Consider the following 24,168-nt stretch of genomic DNA (forward strand, 5'->3'; position numbering starts at 1 on the left):
GTCTAAGAATGAGCTCACATTTGGATTGTAGACCCTAGGGACATATCTAATTAATATGTGATTGATAGATCGTGAATCGGGGGTCATTCAACTAGGTTTTAAAGTATTTAAAAAATAACAGGAAAAGGCTTTCATGATAGAGCCTTTGAACCTTAGATTTTGGTATGAATTTCTATATTTGAGCTGGATTTTAAATTTGATTGCTTGATTTTAGATTATTTAAATCAATGACAATTATTTGAATGATTGTAAATGATTAGATAGGACTGGAGTTTGATAAGAAGCCGGATCAAAAGATAAATTGGGATTGAGATTTGCATAAGTTTAAAACCTAGAAAGATTTGAAATTTAAATTTATTTGAGGTCTGGATTAACTTGAATTTGGATTGATCTAAGATCTGTATAGATCTTAGGATCTGGTTAGCTCTAGGACCTAAATAGATCCTATGGTCTGGATAGCTCTAGGGTCTAGGTGGATCTTAGGATCTGGATTAATTTAGGGACTAGATTGGTCCTAGTGACCTCATACAAAAAAGAGGTCAACAGTCTAACCTATACAACTCTTTCTTGAGTTCTGATTCTTTGATAAAGCTTTATGTATGTTCAACCTGAAATATCCGTAATGCGTACTGAAAAATATGCAGTACATAAAGTAGGATAAACTAAATAATTGTTCAATAATATTAGTAGTCATCAAAATATAAGATTGAACTACCGAAATGTAATAGATTCTTCCTCTGTATTGATTTACTAATCTACGGATTTATTAGTTTATTAGTTTATCGATTATACTATTTTTATTGCACTATTTTATTGTCTTTTGTATCAGTTTGCTCTATTATTTCATAGATTTTATTACTAGTGCATGTGAGTTTTATTATTTCTAAACAAATTTATGATCATATAACTATTATTTTTATGAATTAACTAATAATATGCATACTACTTTTTTACCATGCATTAAGTCAATTATATGATTTAGTGACATGTTGGACTCTTTAGCTCATATTATATAATTTAAAAAATTTCATGTCATGATAGAGAATCGAGAGTGTAAGATTGATTAGGACTCATCAGGTTTTGCTTCTTTTATTTTAATTATTCTTTTGTACTTAGGATTGGATGATGTGTTATATTTATATGATTCATAAGTAAAATATATGAGTTTTTTAGCAATGAATATAGTTCTATATTGAGTTTTGATTACTATATTTATTTCTATTGATATTATTATAGATAAAAGAAAATAGATATTATTGATGTTGTTATATTAAAAGATAAAAATAAAAGAATTCTTCCAATTTAAATTCTATACAGCTAAGTACTCAGCCTCTCCAATGGAAATAGCTATGAAATTTTATTTTTTACTTGACCATTAAACTAATGATTTTCATATGAACTAGCATGTTCATGTGGTGCTTTCCTATTTGCTCTGCATCTAGCAAAGTCTAAATATGATTGTCCAATTAGGTCAAATATTAAATTATTCTTAGGATATTTATATTGAGTTTTGATTACTATATTTATTTCTATTGATATTATTATAGATAAAAGAAAATAGATATTTTTGATGTTGTTATATTAAAAGATAAAATTAAAAGAATTCTTCCAATTTAAATTCTAGGGCATGATAATAACTTCCTACAGCTAAGTACTCAACCTCTACAATGGAAATAGCTATGAAATTTTATTTGTTACTTGACCATTAAACTAATGATTGTCATACGAACTAGCATGTTCATGTGGTGCTTTCCTATTTGCTCTGCATTTAGCAAAGTCTAAATATGATTGTCCAATTAGGTCAAATATTAAATTATTCTTAGGATATTAGATAACTAAGTTTGAGTTCTTATGAGATACCTTAATATTCTTTTAATGGCAGTCATATGAGATTTCTTAGGTAAAATAAGGATCATATAATTCTCTAAACTTCTTTTGATCTACTAATACTTTGTCCCGATCTTTATTTAATCGAGTAGTCGGGCTCATTGGTGCATTAATGCTTTTGTAACCTTCCATATAAAATTTTTTTCATAATTTCTTTAATATATTTAGTTTGGCTTATGAAGATTTCATCATGTATTTGCTTAACACTAAATCTAAGCAAATAAGTTAATTCTTCCATTATAGTCGTCTCGAATTCAGAACTCATAGTAGAAGAAAATTTATTGCATAAATCATCATTTATGGATCCAAAAAGAATATCTTCAACATAAATCTAAACAATGAGTATATTTGCTCCAACATAAATATAAATTAAAATTTTTGTACTAAAAGCTGATTTAAAAAATAGTAAAAAAGTTATCCGAAACGAAGTCTTAATATGTTAATTTCCTCTATATCTCTCACTAAATAAAAATAGTTATTGTCTGGAGCAAAGATCTTGCTCCAGTTTCTCGGGAGAGAAGACGAAAGACCTTCAGAAGCCGGGCCTAGAGGAGGGAAATCCGACTTACTAAAGGATGTATCCATGGCGAAGGGGTCCTCCGGCCTCGCCGGAGGAGGAGAACGAGGAAAATCTTCAGGAGGCGGCGACGCAGAGGGGAAACCCTAGCAGAGCACCTTTCCTAAAATATCTCGTTCGATATCTACTTTTTTCCAACCTATTCCTCTCTATATTATTCTTATATCTATGAATGTAGATAAACACACATCTTGCATCCGATTTGATGACGATTCCTTTCCAAAAAATTGATGCCGATTCCTCTCCAAAATCACAATATTAGTTCTGATAAAAATGTCAGTGACTTCCGATCGAACAGAAAAGGAACGTCATCGACGGAAGTTGCAATGAAGTCGAATACCAAAGATGGAACTGAAGAAGTGGCTTATGCAAAACTCTACCTCATGCCATGCAACAAAGTCAAAACAACAACGACGAAATAGAGAAGATGAAAATCAAAATATGATGCAGAAATCGAAGATGAAGAGCAAAATATGTACTTTTCTTTTAATCAAAGTCGAGCAACAACGATGGAGCTGAAGATAGGGTAAGGAGGAAGCAAAGGGTTCGGCTAGGGCTGGGTATGGCGACGAGTTCGGCTACGGCAGTGGGGGTCTTTGGTTTGCTTGCGTGCGTGAGGAGGCGAAGGAAAGCTAGGTTAAAATTGTTGTTTTAAAACCGCTATGCCCGTGATTTGATGAAAATTTGGCAGCGTATACCCTGCTATAGTAGCGGTTTTAAAACCGCTGTTATTATTCTGCTGTTGAAACATCAAATTTTTAGTAGTGGGATTACAAAAAAAAAAGCAATGTAATTCGAAACTTGCTCGATAGACTTGCTGCTCATGCAAACACTTCCTCACGCGAAGCACCAAAGTGAGCTGAAGAAGCTACGTACTGGTACAAAACTATCTCATGCGAAGCATCGAAGTTCAACATGGGAGGAATAAATGTCGATGGTTTCCGCCGCATGAGGAAGAAACAAAAATGGTTCCACGTTGGCTTTTCTCTCACCTGCGTGATTTTCTTTTTTGCTCAAAAAGAGTGATTTTATCTTATGCTTAAAATGACTTTTAGTAGGGAGTTTTGAATTCTTTATGATTTTACTTTATTTTATATTATGTCCAACCAAACAATAAAAAGAAAAAAACAAATAATGTATTTACTATACTTTAATAAAAAGAAAAAAACAAATAATGTATTTACTATACTTTGTATTCACTTTTCCTCCAACCAAATTGCCCCTGAAAGAAGAAAACCTTCAGAAGTGTATGAAGGCAAAAGATGTCAATGCAACATAAAATATATTGAAATTGAGCACAAAACTATTACTTTTAAATCTTGAATAAAGAGTGAATATATAAAAAAATATATTACATAATAAAATAAAATGGGAGTCCAACATATTTTTTAAATATTGAATACCAAAACATAATATTCATATAAATTCACATATACTTACTAAAACTTATAACCCACACAGCTTATCTTATTATGTTGGTTCAGAGTTTTAACTATCAATCAAAATATTTTAAATTTAAAGTTTAAGTATGTGATGTTTGCATGAATTTGAGGCTCAAAAGTCACCAAAAAAATTTACAACCTTGAAGTGACCATTAAAATTATTAGGAAGACGCTCAAACTATTTAATTGGTAATTTTTTTGAAAATTTTGCATTCAATTAAGATAAATATGCATTAAATTTGGATAAAATCTTATATTGATAGTAAAAATTTCCAACCAAGATTAAAGTGATGCATTTTAACTGTTAATGTGAATAAGGCCATGGCTCACAAGTGATAGTTATGTGTCCTAATCGATTTCTCGCATGTTCAAATGTCAAGTATTTATTTTCGCGGACATCGTATATGGATTTGGACTAACGAAGCCTGCAAAAAATTTCGAGAATCCTAAGCAGGCGCGCGCGCTCTCTCTCTCCGTGGAGGAGGGGTTTAAAATTTAAATGGCGACCCACGAGCTGAAAGAAACCCTAACAAATCTGGCTAAGAGGTCAAGTTTGGAGGTGGAGAGCGGCAAAGATGTGGCAAATAAGGATGAGGATGAGGATGAGATGCAGATCGAGGCTCTTGAGAGGGAGGTGAAGGAGATGGCTCAAAAGATCGTCGATTTTCGGAGTTCCATCCCGGAACGCCTTGGTGACATCGTCTCTTCCGCTAGTCTCGCCTTGCTGAGGCCAAAGCTTTCTTTGGTGCTCGCATCCGCTGCTTCTCAGAATACCGGAAGTGAGAGTAGGCCCCATTCTGTGATTGGTTCGTTCCTCAATCTTTCTATTGCTAAGAATTGGGTGCTTTCAGTTTTTTTTTTTTTTTTTTTTTTTTTTTTTTTTTTTTTCTCAGTTTGTGAATTTTTTAACTCCTGAATTTACGTTGAAGCGAATTACATGCTAGTTATGTCAAGGGGCTGTTTGGCTACGGGCAGCATTTGGTAAATCTTGTAATTAGATTTAACAAATCCTGGAAGTGGAAGTGTTAAATGTTGAAAACTATTTGGCATGATAATTGTTAATTCTGATTAAATTATAGTGAACTGTTTGATAGATATTTTCAAAATTTAAGTTTTAAATGCAGAAGACGAACATGCACACTGAGTAAAAATAAATGTAAATATCTTAGATCCTATTTTCCTCAGAATGTAATAAATATAGGATTTGCTTAGAATGGGAGGATTACTGGATTTAAAGAGACAGTAAAATTTTTGTTGATTTAAAAAAAAAAAAAATTGCATCAGTTAGCCTAAACGCTGGCTAAATCTTGCATCCGAACTCCCCTTGACTGGTTATGTATTGTGATAACCCGCTTATGTTGATTTAGAGCCGGGTTTACTCTGCAATATCAGTAGCTCAGGAGGCATATACTGGATGACGACCACCCACTTAGCACCTAAGGGTCCTGCAATTGGAGGATTTCGTGAAACCACCAAGGAGAAGACAGTAGGAGGGAGCGGGGGAAATTTCAAGAGGCTGACGGAAAAGGAGATGCAGTAGAAGAGGGCAAATGGGTTGTGTTTCAGGTGTGATGAGAGGTATACTCTAGGGCATAGGGGTAGGGACTAAACTCTTCAGTTTCTCATCATCTGTGATGACGAGAAAACTGAAGAGGGAGGCGAGGGGAAAGTAGAGGAGGAGATAGAGGAGAAAATGCATTTGGATCTGACATAGGTTTTCCTGAATTCGGTGGTAGGATTCACCACGAATCATACCATATAGGTGAAAGGGGAGATAGGGGACAAAGAGGTAGTGGTTCTAATTAACAGTGGGGCTACCCACAATTTCATTTCCACTTAGGCTGTCAACTAACTGAGAGTGAAATTGGTGGACATTGATTATTATGGGGCGATGATGGGTACAAGAAAGGTGGAGAAAGGCCAGATGATCTATAGAGGAGTGGTGTTGACCATCCAGGGGATTCAGGTGAGGGAGGAATTTCTCCTAATGGAGTTAGGAAGTATAATTGTCGTCATGATGATGAAGTGTCTGCAGACCTTGGCGGACACCAAGGTCAATTGGGGAGCACTCACGATGGAGCTTAGTGTGGATGTAAGAAAGGTGTTGATAAGAGGAGATGCAGGGCTATCCAAAGCCATGGTATCACTCAAAACCATGGTGAGGAATATCCAAGAAGTAGGGGAAGGCTATTTGGTGGAGCTACAGATTGGATGGAGTTAAATTGGAGGAGGGAGGTGACATATGTCTCTCCATACAGACATTGATCCAGCAATTCTAGGAGGTATTTAAATCGCCTCATGGATTGCCTCCACCTAGGGAGAAGGAGCACGCTATCATCTTGAGGGAAGGTGTGTCACCCATCAGCGTTAGGCCCTACAGATATTCTCAATTTCATAATGATGAGATTGAGAAGTTGAATAGAGAGATGTAGTAGGCAGGAATTATTAGACCCAATATCAATCCTTTTTTTAGTCCAGTGTTACCGGTGAAGAAAAAAGATGCCAGCTAGAGGTTTTGTGTGGACTACAGGGCGATCAACAAGAAAACTGTGCTAGATAAGTTTCCTGTATTAGTGATTGATGAACTGTTGGATGAACTCAGTGAAGCAATAATGTTCACCAAGATAGATATGAAATCAGGATATCATCAGATCAGAATGAAGAAGTAAGATGTGCCAAAAACTGCTTTTAGGACTCACGAGGGGCATTATGAGTTCCTGGTGGTGTTTTTTGGCCTCCCTAACGCTCCAACGACATTCCAGTCACTCATGGACAAGGTCTTTTGGCCTTATCTTAGGCGATTTGTTTTGGTGTTCTTTGATGGCATCCTAGTTTATAGCAAGACATAGGAGGAACATTGGGAGCACTTGAGGAGGGTGTTAGGGGTGCTGCGGAACATCAGTTGAGAGCCAACATGAAGAATTATTTTTTTGCCAAACCAGTGTGGTGTATTTGGGTCATATTGTGTCCAAAGAGGGGGTGATAGCTGATCAATAAAAAATTGAGGCTATGTTGAGATGATCATTACCTAAGAATTTGAAGGAGCTGAGGGGATTCTTAGGATTGATAGAATACTACAGGTGGTTCGTAATTAATTTTTAGTTTGATAATTATCTTGAAATTGATTTGTTTTGCAATCTTATTTCTATTCCAATTGTGTTTGGCTTGATAAAAGTTTAATTATATTTTGTAAATATACATATACTACATAAATTTATGGTGAATGAATGCTTTTATGTGTTTTGTGCATATGCATACACAAAAATATAGAAATCAAACAGAACATATCAAGTAATAAACAAGCAAACAAACTAGAGTACCCAATTGGTGGACCTAATATAATTTGATTCATTTTCAACAACTATTAGCAATTCAATCAAGCTGAACACATAATAAAGTTTAATCTATAATTACATCAACCGAGGGTAAACAGTGAACCAAATGATTCCATTCACTTCACCATTTGGCTTAGAGTTGGAAACTAAAGTTTAAGTTTTGACTTGGATTGATTTGGTCTAAGGTGGTTTTAATCAATATATTTTGTTTTAGTTTGGTTCACACTATGACCATAATTAAAAAAAAAAATGGAGTTTATTAAGCTCATTAATCATGAGGTGTGAGATCAATCTTTTATTTTGTTTTCAATTTGATGGGTAGATACATCATGGATAGCTTAGTGTGTTTGGTTTCAATCATTTTCAAAAACCTTAAACCTTAATCAAATCAAATCGATTAATAACACCAAATCAAAAGCCAATAGTAATTTGAGCTCTATTTAAATGTAACTGAGTGCGCACGATTTTTTCAGCTTGAATTTTTTTGTATCTTTTAACAATTTTTGTTGCCCTTAACTAAGATCTTTGAATAAACGGTACTAACATAAAAAAGTCCCTCTCCACATTAGTTTGATTGGTAAATAATTTATAAGATGAGTTGGAGTCACAAACAACATGAATAACTTTGATGAGAAAGCTCTATAGGTAACACGTATTGCTAAGTCATAAATAACACCATGTGATGCATGCTAAATGCTCAATAAAGGTTGCATAAACATCATGTTATATGAATATAATAAACTCTAAAATAGAATCATCTTCAAGCTAAAATTTGAAATTGTGCAATTGGGTATTGAAGTGATATATATTTCTATGAAATGAGGCATAAGCCTCAGATTAAATTATAAAGGGTTCATTTGATTATACTGAATTTCTCCGTTTTCCATTTGTATAAGCCGACATCAGTTTTTGTTAACTGTTTGGAATTACAACTTATTCATAATTCCGTTTTAGTAAACCTCATATTTCGATGGTTAGAAAATTTATTTCGTATATGCTTATTTGGTTACGAATCAGAGTTTCAAATGACAAATTTCCAAAATACTCATCACGATCACACGATGACACACACCTTACCGGCCTTCTTCTTCTTCAGCATCACGCACGACAAATAACCTTCGTTATTTTTGAGTTTGCTCCATTCGCAGGTCTCCAGCATCTCCTCTATTTTGCATACTAGGTCTGAACTCTGCTCCTCTCCTGCGAGTTGACCATGACAGCCAACAACCACCCTAGCGTCGGGTCGGACATGATGTCGATTTGTTCACCCAAGTCCGTCCCGACGCCAGCTCGTCCAAGCACCGTCAGCCTGTGCTTTTCCCAACCGTCGACCCGACCTCCCAGCTGCCATCTAACATCCCCACTGTTCCTCACAAAAGCATATTCAACATCCATCTGATCGGTAACTATATCCACTTAACTTGCTTCAGTTGTTCCTTATATTGTGCCCTAGGTATTTTATGCTTCTCCTTCTTCTTCTTCATTGCCAATTTGTGACTTTTTTGGTTTGTCCTGCTGCTAATGAACCCAAATCACAACTTACACAACATATCATTAAAAACATCTAAAAAATCATAAAGAGTTTCATTCAATTTGGTATGCATGTATCTTTTAAGAGGTTCTTCTACTGTTGTACATGTTGTTAATTTGTATTTGATCCATGAAATATGTTGAAAGCGGCACAATATAAATGTCTGATAGAAGCTGATACTTTAACATGATTATTCATAAACAAAAATCGTCATACCTTTCTGATTATATAAAATTTATTATGCTATTTTTTCTGTAATTATATAAGTGCCTCGTATATTACTAACATCTTACTATATTATTATTATTATTTTTTGTAACATATATATGGAAAACTAAAAAAAAGGATGCACAACTGTAATGTGGGGCATTGATACTATTTTAATATATTGTGATATATGTATAAAAGAAATGGTATTAGGGAATAGACCAACTACATATTTTACTAAGGCTGGAAAAACCTACTTAAACATTTTAATGAGGAAGAACATATGTTCGAACTCAGCTAAAAAATAAGTGGGACCAATTAAAGAAGAATTAGAAACTATGAAAAGATTTGATGCGAGGCGAGATCAGAATTGGATGGAATCTAATAAAAAAACTATAGATACTTCTAATGATTGGTGGAATGAAAAATTAGAGATATCTCTCTAATTCTAAATCATTCACTTCATCTTTTAAATTTAAATCAACTCAGCAGTAACATAACACATGATTTCTAATTAATCATTTATTGTACTTTAGGTTATGCCAAATGCGAAGAAGTTTCATTACAATGGAATAATATCAGAATTGGAAGAGAAGTTAAATTTTATGTTTAGTCATATTGTTGCAACTGGAGCTAATGTTTGGATTTACTTCCCTCATAATTAATTCACGATTTTACAATCTCATCTGACAAAGAGTACACTCTAGACGAACAAACACATCGTCCACATGTTATTATAAATGACCCTACAAGCAACTACGATTCATAGATATCATAATAAAGTGACAGATTATTGCGTAGAAGAAAAAGTTGTCTTATCCCCGACTTAGGAGTTCTTACTCTTTTCTTTCTATGCAATTATCTAACACTTTGTTACGATCCTGTGAATCGTAGTTGCCTGTATGGTTATTTGTAGTAATATGTTGAAGATGTGTTTATTCGTCTTGAGTGTACTCTTCGTTAGATGAGGTTGTATGATTGTCAATTACTTCTGATGGAAGTACATCAGAACTTGGAATCCAAACATTAGCCCTAGTTTCAATAATACTACTGAACATAAGATCTAACTTTTCTTCTAACTCTGGTATTATTCCATTGTAACGCAACTTCTTCGCATTTGACATAATCTAAAGTACAATAAATTATTAATTAGAAATCATGTGTTATGTTACTTCTGAGTTGATTTGAATTTAAAAAATGAAGTGAATGATTTAGAACTAGAGAGACACCTGTAATTTTTTATTCCACCAATCATTAGAAGCATTTATTTATTTTTTATTGGATTCCATCTAATTTTAGTCTCGCCTCACATCAAATCTTTCCATAGTTTCCAATCCTTCTTTAATTGGTTCAACTTATTTTTTAGCTGAGTTCGATCATATGTTCATCTTATGCGTTCATTAAAATGTTTAAATAGGTTTTTCTAGTCTTCCTTAGTAAAATGTGTAGTTGGTCTATTCTTCAATCCTATTTTTCTTATACATATATCATAATATATTAAAGTAGTATCAATGTCCCATATTACAGACGTGTATCCTTCTTTTTGGTTTCCCATCTAGGTGTTACAAAAAAAATAAAATAGTAAGATGTTAGTAATATACAAGGCACTTATATAATTACAAAAAAAGCCTTAATAAATTTTATATAATCAGAAAGGTATGATGATTTTTGTTTATATATAATACTATTAAAGTATCGGCTTCTGTCATACATTCATATTATGTTGATTTCAACATATTTGATGGATCAAATATAGATTAATGGCATGTGTGTGGACCTCTGAAAGGGAATACCACCATGCAGGGGACAGAGCGCATAGGGTACAACCGCATCATGCCGAAGGACGAAACGATCACAGGCCTTTGTGCTCTTTGCAAGCGGGCCAATGAGAGGACATATTAGATTGTACATACGATTAACAATTAAGGATAGTGGCTCTCGCCTACGCACTTTGATGGGTAATAATATGCACAACTTGATCAGAGTTACGGGGTTTCCCCCACATGATACATCAGCTCGAATGTGATTTATTTGATGTGGGATTCGGCTTCTCACGGGCACAAGCCCCCGTGGTTAATTACATCTTAGGCTAGTGCCTAAGAAAACTCTCGATTAAAGATTCTATATTATCATCTCAGATGTGATTGATACATAGGGAGGATACTAGGAAGTTCCTACTTAAAGAAACTGGAGAAAAGAAATAAACAATACACTCGATGCATACAAGAGAGAAAGATGGAGGTGATGTCATCCAGGTGATGCAGATAAGCAAGATTTATAGCCCTTGAAGGATAGAAGATTTACCCACCGATAAGGCATACTATGAAACACCAATAGTAGTAGCCTTGAATCCGAAATCTATAATTAGTTTAGTATTCTATACACAATACTAATACCTGTGTCCTAGCTAATGCATTATGGACTTATATTCTGTCTGAAAAAGAAAGCCAGTTAACCACCTAGTCGTATAAAATCCATATCCGGTCTTTATGAAAGATGGGCGGGTAGCTCAATTTTTAAAAATTAAGGTTGGTATCTAGAGGGTTTCCTAAGTGACCTTGTACTTATGTAGGGTAGAATGCTTTTAGAACTAATACAATTAAAATTTTGATTTAATTAATTTCAAATGTAATGTATGTTGGTTAAAGTCTCCAAATTATGAATGCATGAAATTTAAAAAAGGCTTATAAAAATAATTTTTTAGAAAAGACTAATTTCCCTAGATCCAGCACTTCATCATCATATGTCGGATTATCTGGACTCTACCCACAGGTGGGAAAGTGTCTTAAAGCAAACAGAGAGAAAATGTATTAATATGCATGCGACTTTGGACAATTTCGGCTATTCCCTATATCGTTAAGTTTCTATGTTATTTAATTCCTAAAATATTAAAATTTTAATTATAAGTAGAAAATATTTTATTCCTAAAGAGCCTATCGAAATCAGACGCACACACATGCAAGAAAGAAATCTAAAAAAAGCTGACAATTTTTACGGCGCAAACAAAATAAACACATTAATATAAATAAAACCACAAGAGTAAAAAGAAAGTTCATGGTAAGTGTGTTGACCTGTATCGAGTGAAAAAAAAATCAAATCAAAACCTACTCACTGCTCTCCCACGTCGCACGACCTATGCACGTCGCCGCCGCTCTTCACACGACGAGGCCACACATCGCGTCACTTCTCCCCACGTCACGAGCACGACTCGAGCGTGTCGTTAAAAAGAGACGAAGGGAACGAGGCCGAAGGCCTCTGTGAACGATCGTTCACGCTCCCTCACGCTCGATCCCTCTCCGATGGCTCCTCTCCGACCTTCTCCCCTCAATCCCGAGCCCAGCAGCTGACCCCGCCTGATCGACGACATTCCCTTCTATCTAAACGGAAGTTACGACAATTTGATCGGAAGTGGAACAGGAGCTCGCCTGCCGTGAAAGTACCTTTCTCCCTTCCGGCGTGCTTCTTCGACCCCTCTATGCTGTTCGACTTTGTTCGTTTGACGGCATTCCCTGCCTATCGGACCGGAAGTGCCAACATTTCGATCGGAGGCAAGAAGCAGAGCTTGCTTCTCCGGCTCTGTTGTTGTTCGGCCTCGACTCCTTCGCGGTGGTCCGACTTTGCTCCTAGACCGACTTTCCCTTCCTGTCGAACAGGAAGTTACGACATTTTAATTGGAGCCGAGAGCAGGAGCTCACTCGCCGTGAAGATAACTTTCTCCCTCCCGTGCGTTCCGATCTAGAGAGGAAGAGAGGGTGAAAAAATTTTTTTTTTATATAATATTATTTATTTGTTATTTATTATAATTTTTATTAATTATGTTTAATAATTATTTAATTATAATAATAATTAATTATCTAATTATGATTTCTTATAATTATTAATTAATGATTAATTATAATTATAATTAATTTATTAATTATAATTATTTGGTAATTAGTGATTAATTATTAATAATAATTACTTAATTATTATTATAATTAATGTAAATTATAATAAAGAATTAATAATAGGTTTTGCAAAACCCTCTTCCGTCGGTTCCCGAGCCTTCATCAACGACCGCGTCCACCGGCCCGAAAGATATAATTTCTAACTCAGGCTCCTCCTCGGCTGTGACGACGGCCGGTACTAGCCACCTAAGCACGCCTTTGTTGAGCGTTGGTGAGGAGGAATCCGTCCGACGCCTACGCGAGGCGGACAGTCGCCTATTTTCGCTCTCTTACCTCGGCCTGCGTGTCGGAGTCGGTGGTCCACCTATTCACGCCTTTATGAGCGTAGGTGGAGGGGTACTACGCGACCCTACGACAAGGTAACGAGCGACCCTCGCCCTCCCTGCTTCGACATGCGCGGCCGAGCCGGGCAAAACCACCTAAAGCACGCCTTTAGGTGAGCGTGGTGAGGGGAAAGAGTTCGACGCACACGGTGGAGGCCAGGCGAAGCTGGTGTTAAACCTTTTCTTGCGCGGCCGAATAATTATAAGTACCCCCGGCGGGGGAGAAGAAACTGCTCTTCTTCTTGTAACAGGTACCGTCAAAAGACCGCCATGCACGTCTTTGTTGGCATGGGTTGGGTAGAAAGTTACGGACGCAGATGTCCTTTGAAAGAGGGCGCCTACCATTGCACCGCCTTTATTGCGCGTGGTGGGAGGCCCAATTTTCTCGTAGTTTTCCCCTAAACGGGGGAGACGCCGGGAGGCTGCCGAAATTTCGGGTGAAATGTTACTACACTTGGACCTGTTTTGAACTCAAAAGAACAAAAATTTTGGACCAAATGAGAAAGAGCAGTGAACTTTTGGAACATGAACATGAACATGAACAGTAGACTTGTGGACCGTCGAACTTGATTGAACACGAGCAGAGGACCTGAACAAAACATAAATGATTTCTAAAGATCAAAATCCAAATAAGAATGAAATCAAATCAGAACCAAATTCAAATCAAATCAGAACCAAATTCAAATCAATTCAAGTATGAAGTTGAACTTTACCCAGATTCAAAGCTTGAACGAATTCAAAGGACTACGGCACGAACACAACATCAACACTAAATCAAGCCTAATTGAATAATGTTAAACTGAGCCAAAGACTTGAACTTGTACTCCTGACTCGGACATTAACGGCTTGAGCAATTTGAATTCAAGAGAGTACTTGAGTTGGATTGTAAGAGGCATAGAAATAACCTTGCACACTGAGCTCACGAAGCTGATTCGAACTGGGCATGGAAGGGTTCATACTTGAGACAGACTCAACACCAATCAAATTACAACACCTCCTATGGATGTATTCAGTGTATGACACACGACAAATGCAAATGCCTGTAATCTACAGTAGAAGGCTCCTACACATTCAACCTACAACCTACAAACAAATGCAAATATAACACCACTTGAGATTGGTGAAAGGTGGTTTCAATGCAAAAGCAAGGGCTCTCCTACGAATACTACTAGGAGGTCGTAGCGGATACAACAGATCTCCAGCAAATGAATACTTGTGGATAACAACAGTGGGCATATCGTAAGCCCATCGAACCACTGTGGGCACAAGTACAAGTATCTCCTGCGACGATCCCTACGAGGTCAAACAAGTACAACAACCACCCGAGATTGGTGAAAGGGTGGATATGATGCAGAAAGAATGAATCTCTTACAAACATTTTCTAGTAGCTCGTAGTGGATACAGTGGTCCCCTACAAATGCATACGAATACTTGTGGATAACAACAGTATTTTAGAATAACATATCACTGTAGACACAAGTACAGATATCACCTACGACATTGGTGGTCAAGATCTTCAAGTATTTCGGGTACAAGGGCGACTTGATGTACAAAAAGTACACTTCCTGTCAGAAGGGAAAGAAAGTTTGAACAAATTAGAACCAAACTTCCTGGTGTTCCAAAGTCTCTTCCTAGTTCTATAATTTAGAAGAAAACAGTTCTGGTGTCTACAAACACCAAAAATAATGAGTCCGTTACACCGAAGATTCTGAAAGGAGTTTTTTCCAAATCAGCAGTCTTTGACTCCAAAATCTAGAAAATCCTATCCCGGTGAATGAGAAAGGGGGAGTCAATATCAAGATGTACGCCACCGGATCCGCAACACTCGTATTAGCGGATAGAAGGCGTGTATAAGCTTTCAAATGAAAAGTTGTGTGCATTCAAACGATAGTTATCTACACAACTACAAATATTTTAAAGTACCCATGCACATGCACTATAATTTGTATACACATAGGTACACAATGGGGTACGTCTAAATCAATATAAAAACCATCCGCATGGGCCCCGACGAGCGTGTTATTGGTACACACGTGACGCCTAGGGATGCTGCGCTGGTCGATAAGTGAATTCTAGTTCGAACCCGACCCTTCTATACGGATCAATAGAAGTCGACAGGGTTCGAACCTTTAAACGAATACACGGCTGTGGCGACTAGTGTATTTGTTTCAATACATTCGTATTAGGCATTCCAGGCCTACAATCAAAAGAATTCACTAAACAAAAGGCATGAAGCCTACGAAACCCGATCCTCCTAAATAGAGAAATAGGAGTAGACAGGGTTCGAGATATCGAATAAATATGCGGTTACGGAGTTGACCGGAATATTTATTTTTGTGCATTCATATTCGGCTTTCAAGGCCTACAACAATATGAATTCACTAATAAGGGCATAAAGCCTACGAAACCTGATACTCTGTTGACAGCCAGACAGAGTCGACAAGGTCCAATTAAATAATGGGAAATGACCCCAAACACCCCGATGATGGCCGTGTTGAATGCAGATCTCAACCGGAGGGGTTCCCAAATATTTTCAAATGTCTCCCAAAGTCCATACAAAATCCAAAACTCCAGAAAATCCCAAATTTCAAGATATTTAAATTTGAAATAAATCCATCAATGCTTAAAGCAAAATCCATCCATACTCCGCAATAGTTTGTCGGGGTGGATAAATTAAAAACTACTTCAGCTCACAAAGAGCGAAATGCCTAGTCGAAAATATCACTAGGATCCATTCTCAAAACAATCTCCTGCCAGTAAGGACGTGGTACGTGTCCTTTAACCGGCGGTCTGCCGCCAAATGGCACCGCAGGATAAACGGTTATGACCCGGGGCCCTCTGAACCGAGTGATTTTGCCGCCAAATAGAACCACGAAATACGGGTTATGGCCAGCGCCGTTACGCTCCTTATTGGCATCAAATCCTTGAGATATGAATCAATAGGATATGATCGATAGGACACGAAGCCCTCTGTTAGCTAAGGTAGATTCAAATTTGTCCCCTTAGACAAACATTCAACCCCGGTCTACAAGGTCCCCTTGGACGAAGCAACCCATGGCTGCCGACAAAGATCCTTCTGTCAGGTTAGGTCGATTACCTCCTCTGACTAAGTAGACCAGGGACCACGATGGCCCGGGATGACGGAATTATGGGATCTTGATCGGGTCTATCATCCATTCCCTCACCATCCGCTTTAAGTGCACGATGGTGAAATTTCTATTTTTAAATATCAAATTTATCAAATATCCTAACCCAAATTCCAAACATCTGAAATCTCCCAAATTCCAAATCCATTTCCAATTTTCAAATCCCAAATTCATGCTGCTACTATATGCCAGATACCACGTATATTCTGCGTATCTGATCGACGACTAGCCTTAATCGAAAATTCTCTCTCGTGATCGGGAGGGGTAATTAACTATAGGGGCTTGCGCCTATAGGAAACCAGAACTCAGATCATAAAGTCCTCGCAAAATGAGGGCGAAATCTCTGGGTAGTGTCTTATCTACAAACCCATCTGCCTTCCAAAATTTACCCCGGAACTTATTCCGTTAAAACTCCCCTCGCCGAATAAAAAGAGAACAGCGCGGCGGGGAGGCCGGGGCCGAATTTTCGGAGCCCACAAAGTGTCATATAAGTATAACTAAGGGGTTGCAGAAAAGTAATGGTGGTCAAGCTCCACCGACAATAACCTGGATTCTAATCCTACTGAATCACGCAAGTCTTAAACCCAAGGCATTTCATCTTCGAGTCCTTCTCCCGATCGTCTTTCTTCGATCTTCATAGGATTTGTCCTTTAGAATGATACACAAATGAAAAAGAAATTCCCTTTGAAGGGCCTTTCTTTTTTCCTTTGGATCCCTTATATTTGAAATACCTCCTTTTTAAAGACTTTCACAACTCAGTTACATCAAATATATATTACATTATTAAAAAAAGATGATTTAGACTCTTCTGTATGTTTATCCTAAATAGTTAATATAAAAATATTCCAAACAGTTATATATGAAAAGCAAAGTACTCATGCCAGCCACACTTGGTTATTATCTTATTTATTTGGGGATTAAGCGGCTGAAGCACTTGTAGCAAGCAATTATATGATTTATTTATTATTTTAGCCCTCTTTATTAGCGCTGCATGAGCATGACCATCTGCAGAAAATATCGTCAGTATCAAGATCGCCTCTAACCTATGGGTAATCTTTCGCACAACACATCATGAAGATAATATAAAAAAGGCATGGCTCATCATCAAAGTAACAATCATAGCAAGTCAAAACAACCAGCACATGTGCTATATGTAGAGTGTCACATCACAAAAATAGAAAAAAAAAACACTAGCCTAACTTAGAACTAGAAGCAGTGCTCTAGCAAGCAATTATATGTGTGTGTAGTAGGATGTGTGGTTCTGGATGTGTCATATATTAGGTAATTAGTTCAAGTTGTTTATGATATGATTTGTTGAATGTCAAAAAGGGATTTTTTAGTTTAAAATTTAAGTATTAATTTCTTAGGGTCAGTTTCAATTAATTTAGTTGGTTGGTTAGTTTTAATGCTTAGTGTAGTGTTATCTGAAATTTAAGTTGGATTAAAGAATTTTAGAAGGTTCGGGGTCAGCCTACCCACTATGTTAAAAGTGTAAAAAAAATGACTTTTAGAAATAGGATAGGCTTTAGGGTTCTAATATTTTAATTAAATATTAGACCTCATAAGGAGTAATTAGACTTTGAGTTTACTAGATTTGGAGTTTTCTACACAAAGTTATGAATTTTAGAAGTTTTGGATCCTAGTTAACGAACTACAGTTGATCGAAGAGTTGACTATTTAATTTTGGTTGATTTTTGGAAAGCTAATATTTTTAATAAATGCTAGATTTTAATTAGAGTTGAATGCGTTTTAGTTTACCTATTTTGGATTTTTCTAGAACTAGTTATAATTTTTTGAAGTTTGGAAGTTTAATGAATTATTAAAAATGTCTAATTAAAAGCATTTTAGGGGTTTTAATTCAAATCAACTCCAAACTTCTTGGAATTATCCCCAAAGGTCAGAGCTGGCCTGAAAAGATGTTCCTAAGTGTTTGAGGAAAATTTGGAGTTTTTTTAATAATTTTTAATAATTTAGTTTAATTAAAAGAGTGATTTTTAATCAAAATTAAATTAAGGTTCAAATTGAAGTTCAATTAAGGGGCTTTTAATTTTCTGAGATTAAGAATTGAATTCTGAAGAGTTTGATATATTATGGGTAATTTTTGGATTTTTGAATTTATTAGAATTTTTTGATGTTATCGGGACTTAATTAATGGGTTGAATTAGAGTTTGTTAATTAATGGGTTGAAAATTTTGAGAGGTTTAGGATGTCACTATGTTTAAATATGTCAAGTTTCATGTCAATTAGAGGTATATCCCAGCTCCTAGAATTTCTCTAAGTTTGCTAGACGGGTTCTTAATTATTGTCCTTAGGGTGTCGTTATGTTAAGTAGGTTTAAATCAAATGTTAATGACTAACCCTCAGGGTAACATAAAGAAGAAATTTAACACAACATAGCACATCATGTTCTTAGATCTAGGAGAATCTAGGCTAAATGCTGGTGCGTCATACACATGTAAAAGAAGGTTAAACAATAAATAAGCGAAATTAACAATGTGATTAGTGAATAATTAGAATCCAATCATCTACTAATCCTCCCCCCATAAATGATACTCACATGCATAGCCTATTTTTAAAATTTCATAAGTAGATCTCTCAAAATTAAGGGATATATATATATATATATATAAAGAAATAAATACTAATTATTAGTCTCATGGTTACTAGACCTATTATTAATGTCAATAGTATATTTAGTTTTTTCCTATTATTATAATTAATATTCATATAAGGCCTTTAAGGTCTTCAAATTAATTAACAATACTGCAAAGCCAGCAACAACCCGATCCTCTATCGACAAATTGGTAGAGTCGACAAGGTTCAATTCGCAAATGGAAATGACCTCAAACATTTCGATGATGGTCATGTTGAATGTCTATCTCAACCGGAGGGGTTAACTCCAACCATTTCAAATGTCTCAAAGCTTCCACAAAATTCAAATAATTTCAGGTGATCTCAAAGTCACCTCAATGATGGCCGTGTTGAACGTATATTTCACTGGAGGGGTTACCTCCAACCATTTCAAATGCCTCCCAAAATCTCAAACACCCATGGAAAATCCAAAAATCCAGAAAATCATCAAAATCTAAAATATTTAAAATTAAAATCTATCTATAAAACACTTAAAGCAAAATCCATCCACCCTCAACATTTTTGTCGGGGTGGACAAATTGAAATTTACTTCAACTCATATGGAGTTAATTACTAGTCGAAAATATCACTAGGATTCATTCTCAAATAATCTCTTATCAGTAAGGACGTGATACATGTCCTCTGACTGGCAATTTTGTCGTCAAATAGCACCGCATGTAAACAATTATGACCTGGGGCCATCTAAACAGAGTGGTTTTGCCATCAAATGGCACCACTAAATTATGGTTATGGCTAGAGCCAATACATTCCTTAGTGGTATTAAATCCTTGAGATATAAATCAATAGGATATAATCGATAGGGCACAAAGCCCTCTGTTAGTTAAAGGTGTATTCAAATTTGTTCTCTTAGACAAACATCCACCCCAGGTCTACAAGGTCCCCTTGGACGAAGCAATCCATGACTGCCGACAAGGATCCGTATGTTAGGTTGGGTCGAATACCTCCTCTAACTAAGTAGATCAAGGACCATGATGGCCCGGGATGATGGAATCATGAGATATTGATTGGGTCCATCATTCATTCCCCCACCATCCGCTTTAAGCGCAAGATAGTGTAATTTCCAATTTTAAATATTAAAATTTCCAACCAAATTTTCAACTTTCCAAATTCTCAAACTCATACTGCTATTATATGTCAGATAACACGTATCTTTATGTTTCTGATTGATGACTAGCCTTAATCGAAAGTTCTTTCTCGTGATCGGGAGGGGTAATTAACTATCGGGGCTTGCGCCTATAGGAAATCAGACCTCAGATCATAACATCCTCGCAAAATGAGGGCAAAATCTTTAGGTAGTGTCTTATCTACAAACCCAAGCCTTCCCAAAATTTATCTCATAACTTAATATGTTAAAACTCCCCTGGAAAAGCAAACAAGGGGAGGCCGGGGCTGAATTTTCGGAGCCCACATGAACATAGAAAAAAATATGCTTACTTTAGATCAAATCAGTCAATTGATCAATGCATTTAATTAGATTACTTGATTATTCTTTTATTTGCGTTGAAATTTCCTCACCAACAGTTAGCAGCTACAACAACGGCACTCTACGCCACTGGTGACGCCTGTCAACACTACAACAGTTGAAAGAAAAGAAAATAGAGACGATTATGTTAACATTGATAAAGGGAAAAAGAAGGATAAGTTAAGACACTCTTATGGGACACTAATAGTGTTTCCCAATGCAATCTTGATGAAAGACTCCCTCTTAGAATGTGATAACAATCATCAGAGTATGGAATAGAGAAGCAATTAGTGCAATTAAAACATAACTCTGTGATAGGCAAGGTGACATCCTGTGCGATGTAACTCCATTGATAAAGGAGGCAATGGTGTTGATAAGTCTAAATTCCGTGACTACCTTAATCTTGCAAATTAACTTTGTTGATTTCCACTTTTCCTGCCTAGTAACATGGTTGAAATTGGATCTCACATCATTGTGATTATTATGCTCAACTACAGGTCAACTTTGATCATCAGAAACATCTATTTTTTATTATTAGGTGTGGAGTCTGGACGTCGTCCAGAGGCCAATAAAAAATCAACACTTTACCCCAAAAGTGTATTGCACTCGATACCGAGTGCGGTACCAAGTGTCGGTATCGCTCGGTACCGCGTTTGGTACCAAGCGGTACCGGAACTCCCATCCGGTGTCCACACAAAGTAATCTCTCCCTCTTTGGAGGAGATGAAGAACCTAATCAGATATCTTCACCTAAACATGATTGTAAAAGATCATTTGTAACTGCTCTGGAATTAATTACCAGCATGTTAAAATCATGCTTCTATTATTTTTCATGCTTGCTTAGAATAATGAACTTTTATTTGGTTCGGTGTAAGGATGCAGAGGAACATTCGGTTGTAGGCAAAATCGCGCCTATACCGAGGTGTACCGAGTTTTTTCAAAAAACTCGGTACACCTCGGTATAGGCGCGATTTTGCCTACGACCGAATGTTCCTCTGCATCCGGTCGGAGGACGTAATAATTCTTCTAGAATAACAGAACAAAAAAAGCTACTCCAGAAGATACAAATAATGTCATGTTCTAGTTGAGCTGCATTGACTTAGGGCATTCTTTTTTGTATTAAAAGTTTGGTAGGAAATACTTGATTCCTAGCCCAAATCAGTGGACAACAACACCCAAAACTGCTGTTTACAGCAGTAATACAGCAGGTTATAGAAGAAAAACAGAGAAATCGGTAAGAAAAATTGAGACAGATCACTCCAAATACTTGATATTGATGGTAGATGCAATAGAAAACAGTAAAGATACAAGAGATCCTCTATTCGAGAGGAGGATCCACTCTCCCAATCTCTAGATAGCAATCTAGAGCTCTAACCACAAGAGAACAACAAGAGAATTTTCAGAAAATTGCACATGCCCCTAACCCTAGCCTTTTCTCTCTACTTAATGCATACAATTCAAAATTAATACAAAAGGACCTAATTGCCCTTGCTTCCCCTCCTTTTGGCTCCAAGATTGCATTTGAAAATCAAGTGGACCCCACCCTTTCCTCTCTCCTTGCTTCCGCCAGCCTCCTCCTGCTATAAACAAACCGGACCGGCCCAAGGGATTGGGCTGGCGGGTCTGGTCCATAGAGGACCGGTCTAATAAAGTTTTGTTCTAAAATTTCAAATATTGTGGAACCATACATGATATGTAATGCTAAAAAAAAAATCTGGACTTGTTATGCACAAACTTGTTTTTCTACCTTTTGAGTTCATTTTTATAATTCTTTTTTTATATATATTTTATAATTCTTATAGTTCTCTTGATCGGTGCAATTAATAATATTTAAATTCTTCCATTTTTAGAACTAAGAAGAATAAACATGCTTGAATGGTTGGTTTGTTTTGTTGTCAGTCTTTGAATCTTAGATCTGTAATTGAGTCATAGTAGAGTGAGTTGCAATGATTTTTAGAAATCATAGTTTTTTTTTTATATTAAAAAACTGTTTTAGAAAACAGTAAAAAAATTGTCCCAACTTAAGCTTGAGTCTTTACATACAAACATAGTTTTACTGTGCATTGAAAATCACTGTTTTTTAGTTCTAGTGATTTCTAAAACAGCTTAAAATCACAGTGATTTCAAAACAGCTTAAAATCTCAATCGGGACAATTTTTTTCACTTTTTTCTAAAATAGCAAGTTTCGACTTATTTCAAATTTAATTGTGCAATTCCCATAGTAGATTCTAAAGCTGCTCAGTGGTCTGTCCTAATTTAATGCATTAACTGGATTCTAATAAGAGAATCGCCGCAGCTTTTGTTTAGTTGAACTCTTTAACTTCCTCAGAGTGCTATTCCACACTAATTTGAATCATCATTAGCATTTTTTATGTATCATATAGAATTGTGCAAGGAAAAGGGAATATGAAAAAGAAATCTGTGATTCATTTACTGTGAATGAATGCGTTATTCTTGGAATTTTTAATCTGGCGCTGTTCAGCAATGGCAGATTCTATTTTACTTGCAAGCAAATGTTTCATAACATCTTTGCATTAGTTAGCCTACTTGCTACATTTCTTTTCCTTAGGGGTCTATTTTATAACTCTGCAATGCTACAATTTATTGTTCTTTTCAAAATTTCTGCTGTGGGAATAACCTTTCATAACAAATAGAAAAAAAGCTGTTTTTCTTTAAAAAATTATAATACAATAATTTCTTTTAAAAAAGCTGTTTTTCTCATAACATATTTGCAGTAACTTATATAAATAGTTGCAACTGTTCCAAACTTACCTTAAGAAGCATAAGATTAGCCCTTCTATTACTGTCTTTTCAATATAGCTTCTACATCTGTAATTTATTTGCTTTCATGCTTTGTCCTGCAGATGGGCCTCAGACAGAGTTACCCGGCGATTCACCACTTACCGAAGCCGGTGAAAGGGAGCATGAGAAATTAGTTTATCTTAGGAAGAAAGCAATGAGCAACATAGCTACAGCACCCGTCATCTTGAAGAGAGTGAATGAATGCCTTGCAAGGATCAACAAAATAGAAAGGAATAATGTAAACATACCTTCTTCTTTCAAGAGGAGAAAGAAATAGTTTGTACTGCAAAACTCTTTTGTTGGAACATTAGCTTATGAAAAGCCTGCAGATAACTGTTTGTTGTGTGGTTAGAATACTCTGCTACAACTACAAGTTTTTGCCTCTTTGCCAAGTCTTCAACAGAATTAGTTTATGATGTTGGACAGTAGTGAATGTTTTGTATTAAGCATCTGTTGGAATATGAAAGTTTGATTCTCAATCTATTTGTATTAATAATCCTATTTGTTGTAATAAGTTGACATTTAAATTAGTCAAATTCTCTCTCATGGACAAAATGACTTGTAATTAGAGTCTTGCTCTCCGATAGAGGTATCAATTTCTAGTCACGGGTCGGGTTCAGGTCGAACCCGAAACTAACCCTATACTATTCAGTTCAACCTGAATCAGACCCGCTTCAGTCTCGGTTAACCCGACCCGACCTGAATGACCCGGTGCCAAAAAAATGCTAATTTTCAGGTTCAAAAATGGGTCAATATTCATTTTTTGAGTAAAAAAAGGGTTAATCTCAAGTTGCTGGGTCAAAAATAGGTTCTCGGGTCAATTTCGAGTCAATTTGGGTCAACCCAAACTCGAAATTT

At 36.1% G+C, this 24,168-nt stretch overlaps 1 protein-coding gene across 1 annotated transcript; it reads left to right on the plus strand.

The window, feature by feature from the left end:
* The first annotated feature begins 4,259 nt into the window (after positions 1-4,259).
* Positions 4,260-23,856, plus strand: LOC110097384. Its single transcript, XM_020823742.2, has 2 exons — positions 4,260-4,712; positions 23,373-23,856. The coding sequence occupies exons 1-2, from the start codon at positions 4,406-4,408 to the stop codon at positions 23,585-23,587; spliced, it is 522 nt and encodes a 173-aa protein (XP_020679401.1). The 5' UTR covers positions 4,260-4,405; the 3' UTR covers positions 23,588-23,856.
* The last annotated feature ends 312 nt before the right edge of the window (positions 23,857-24,168 follow it).

This window comes from Dendrobium catenatum, unplaced genomic scaffold (genome assembly GCF_001605985.2).
Source record: "Dendrobium catenatum unplaced genomic scaffold, ASM160598v2 fragScaff_scaffold_542, whole genome shotgun sequence".
Taxonomy (NCBI): domain Eukaryota; kingdom Viridiplantae; phylum Streptophyta; class Magnoliopsida; order Asparagales; family Orchidaceae; genus Dendrobium; species Dendrobium catenatum.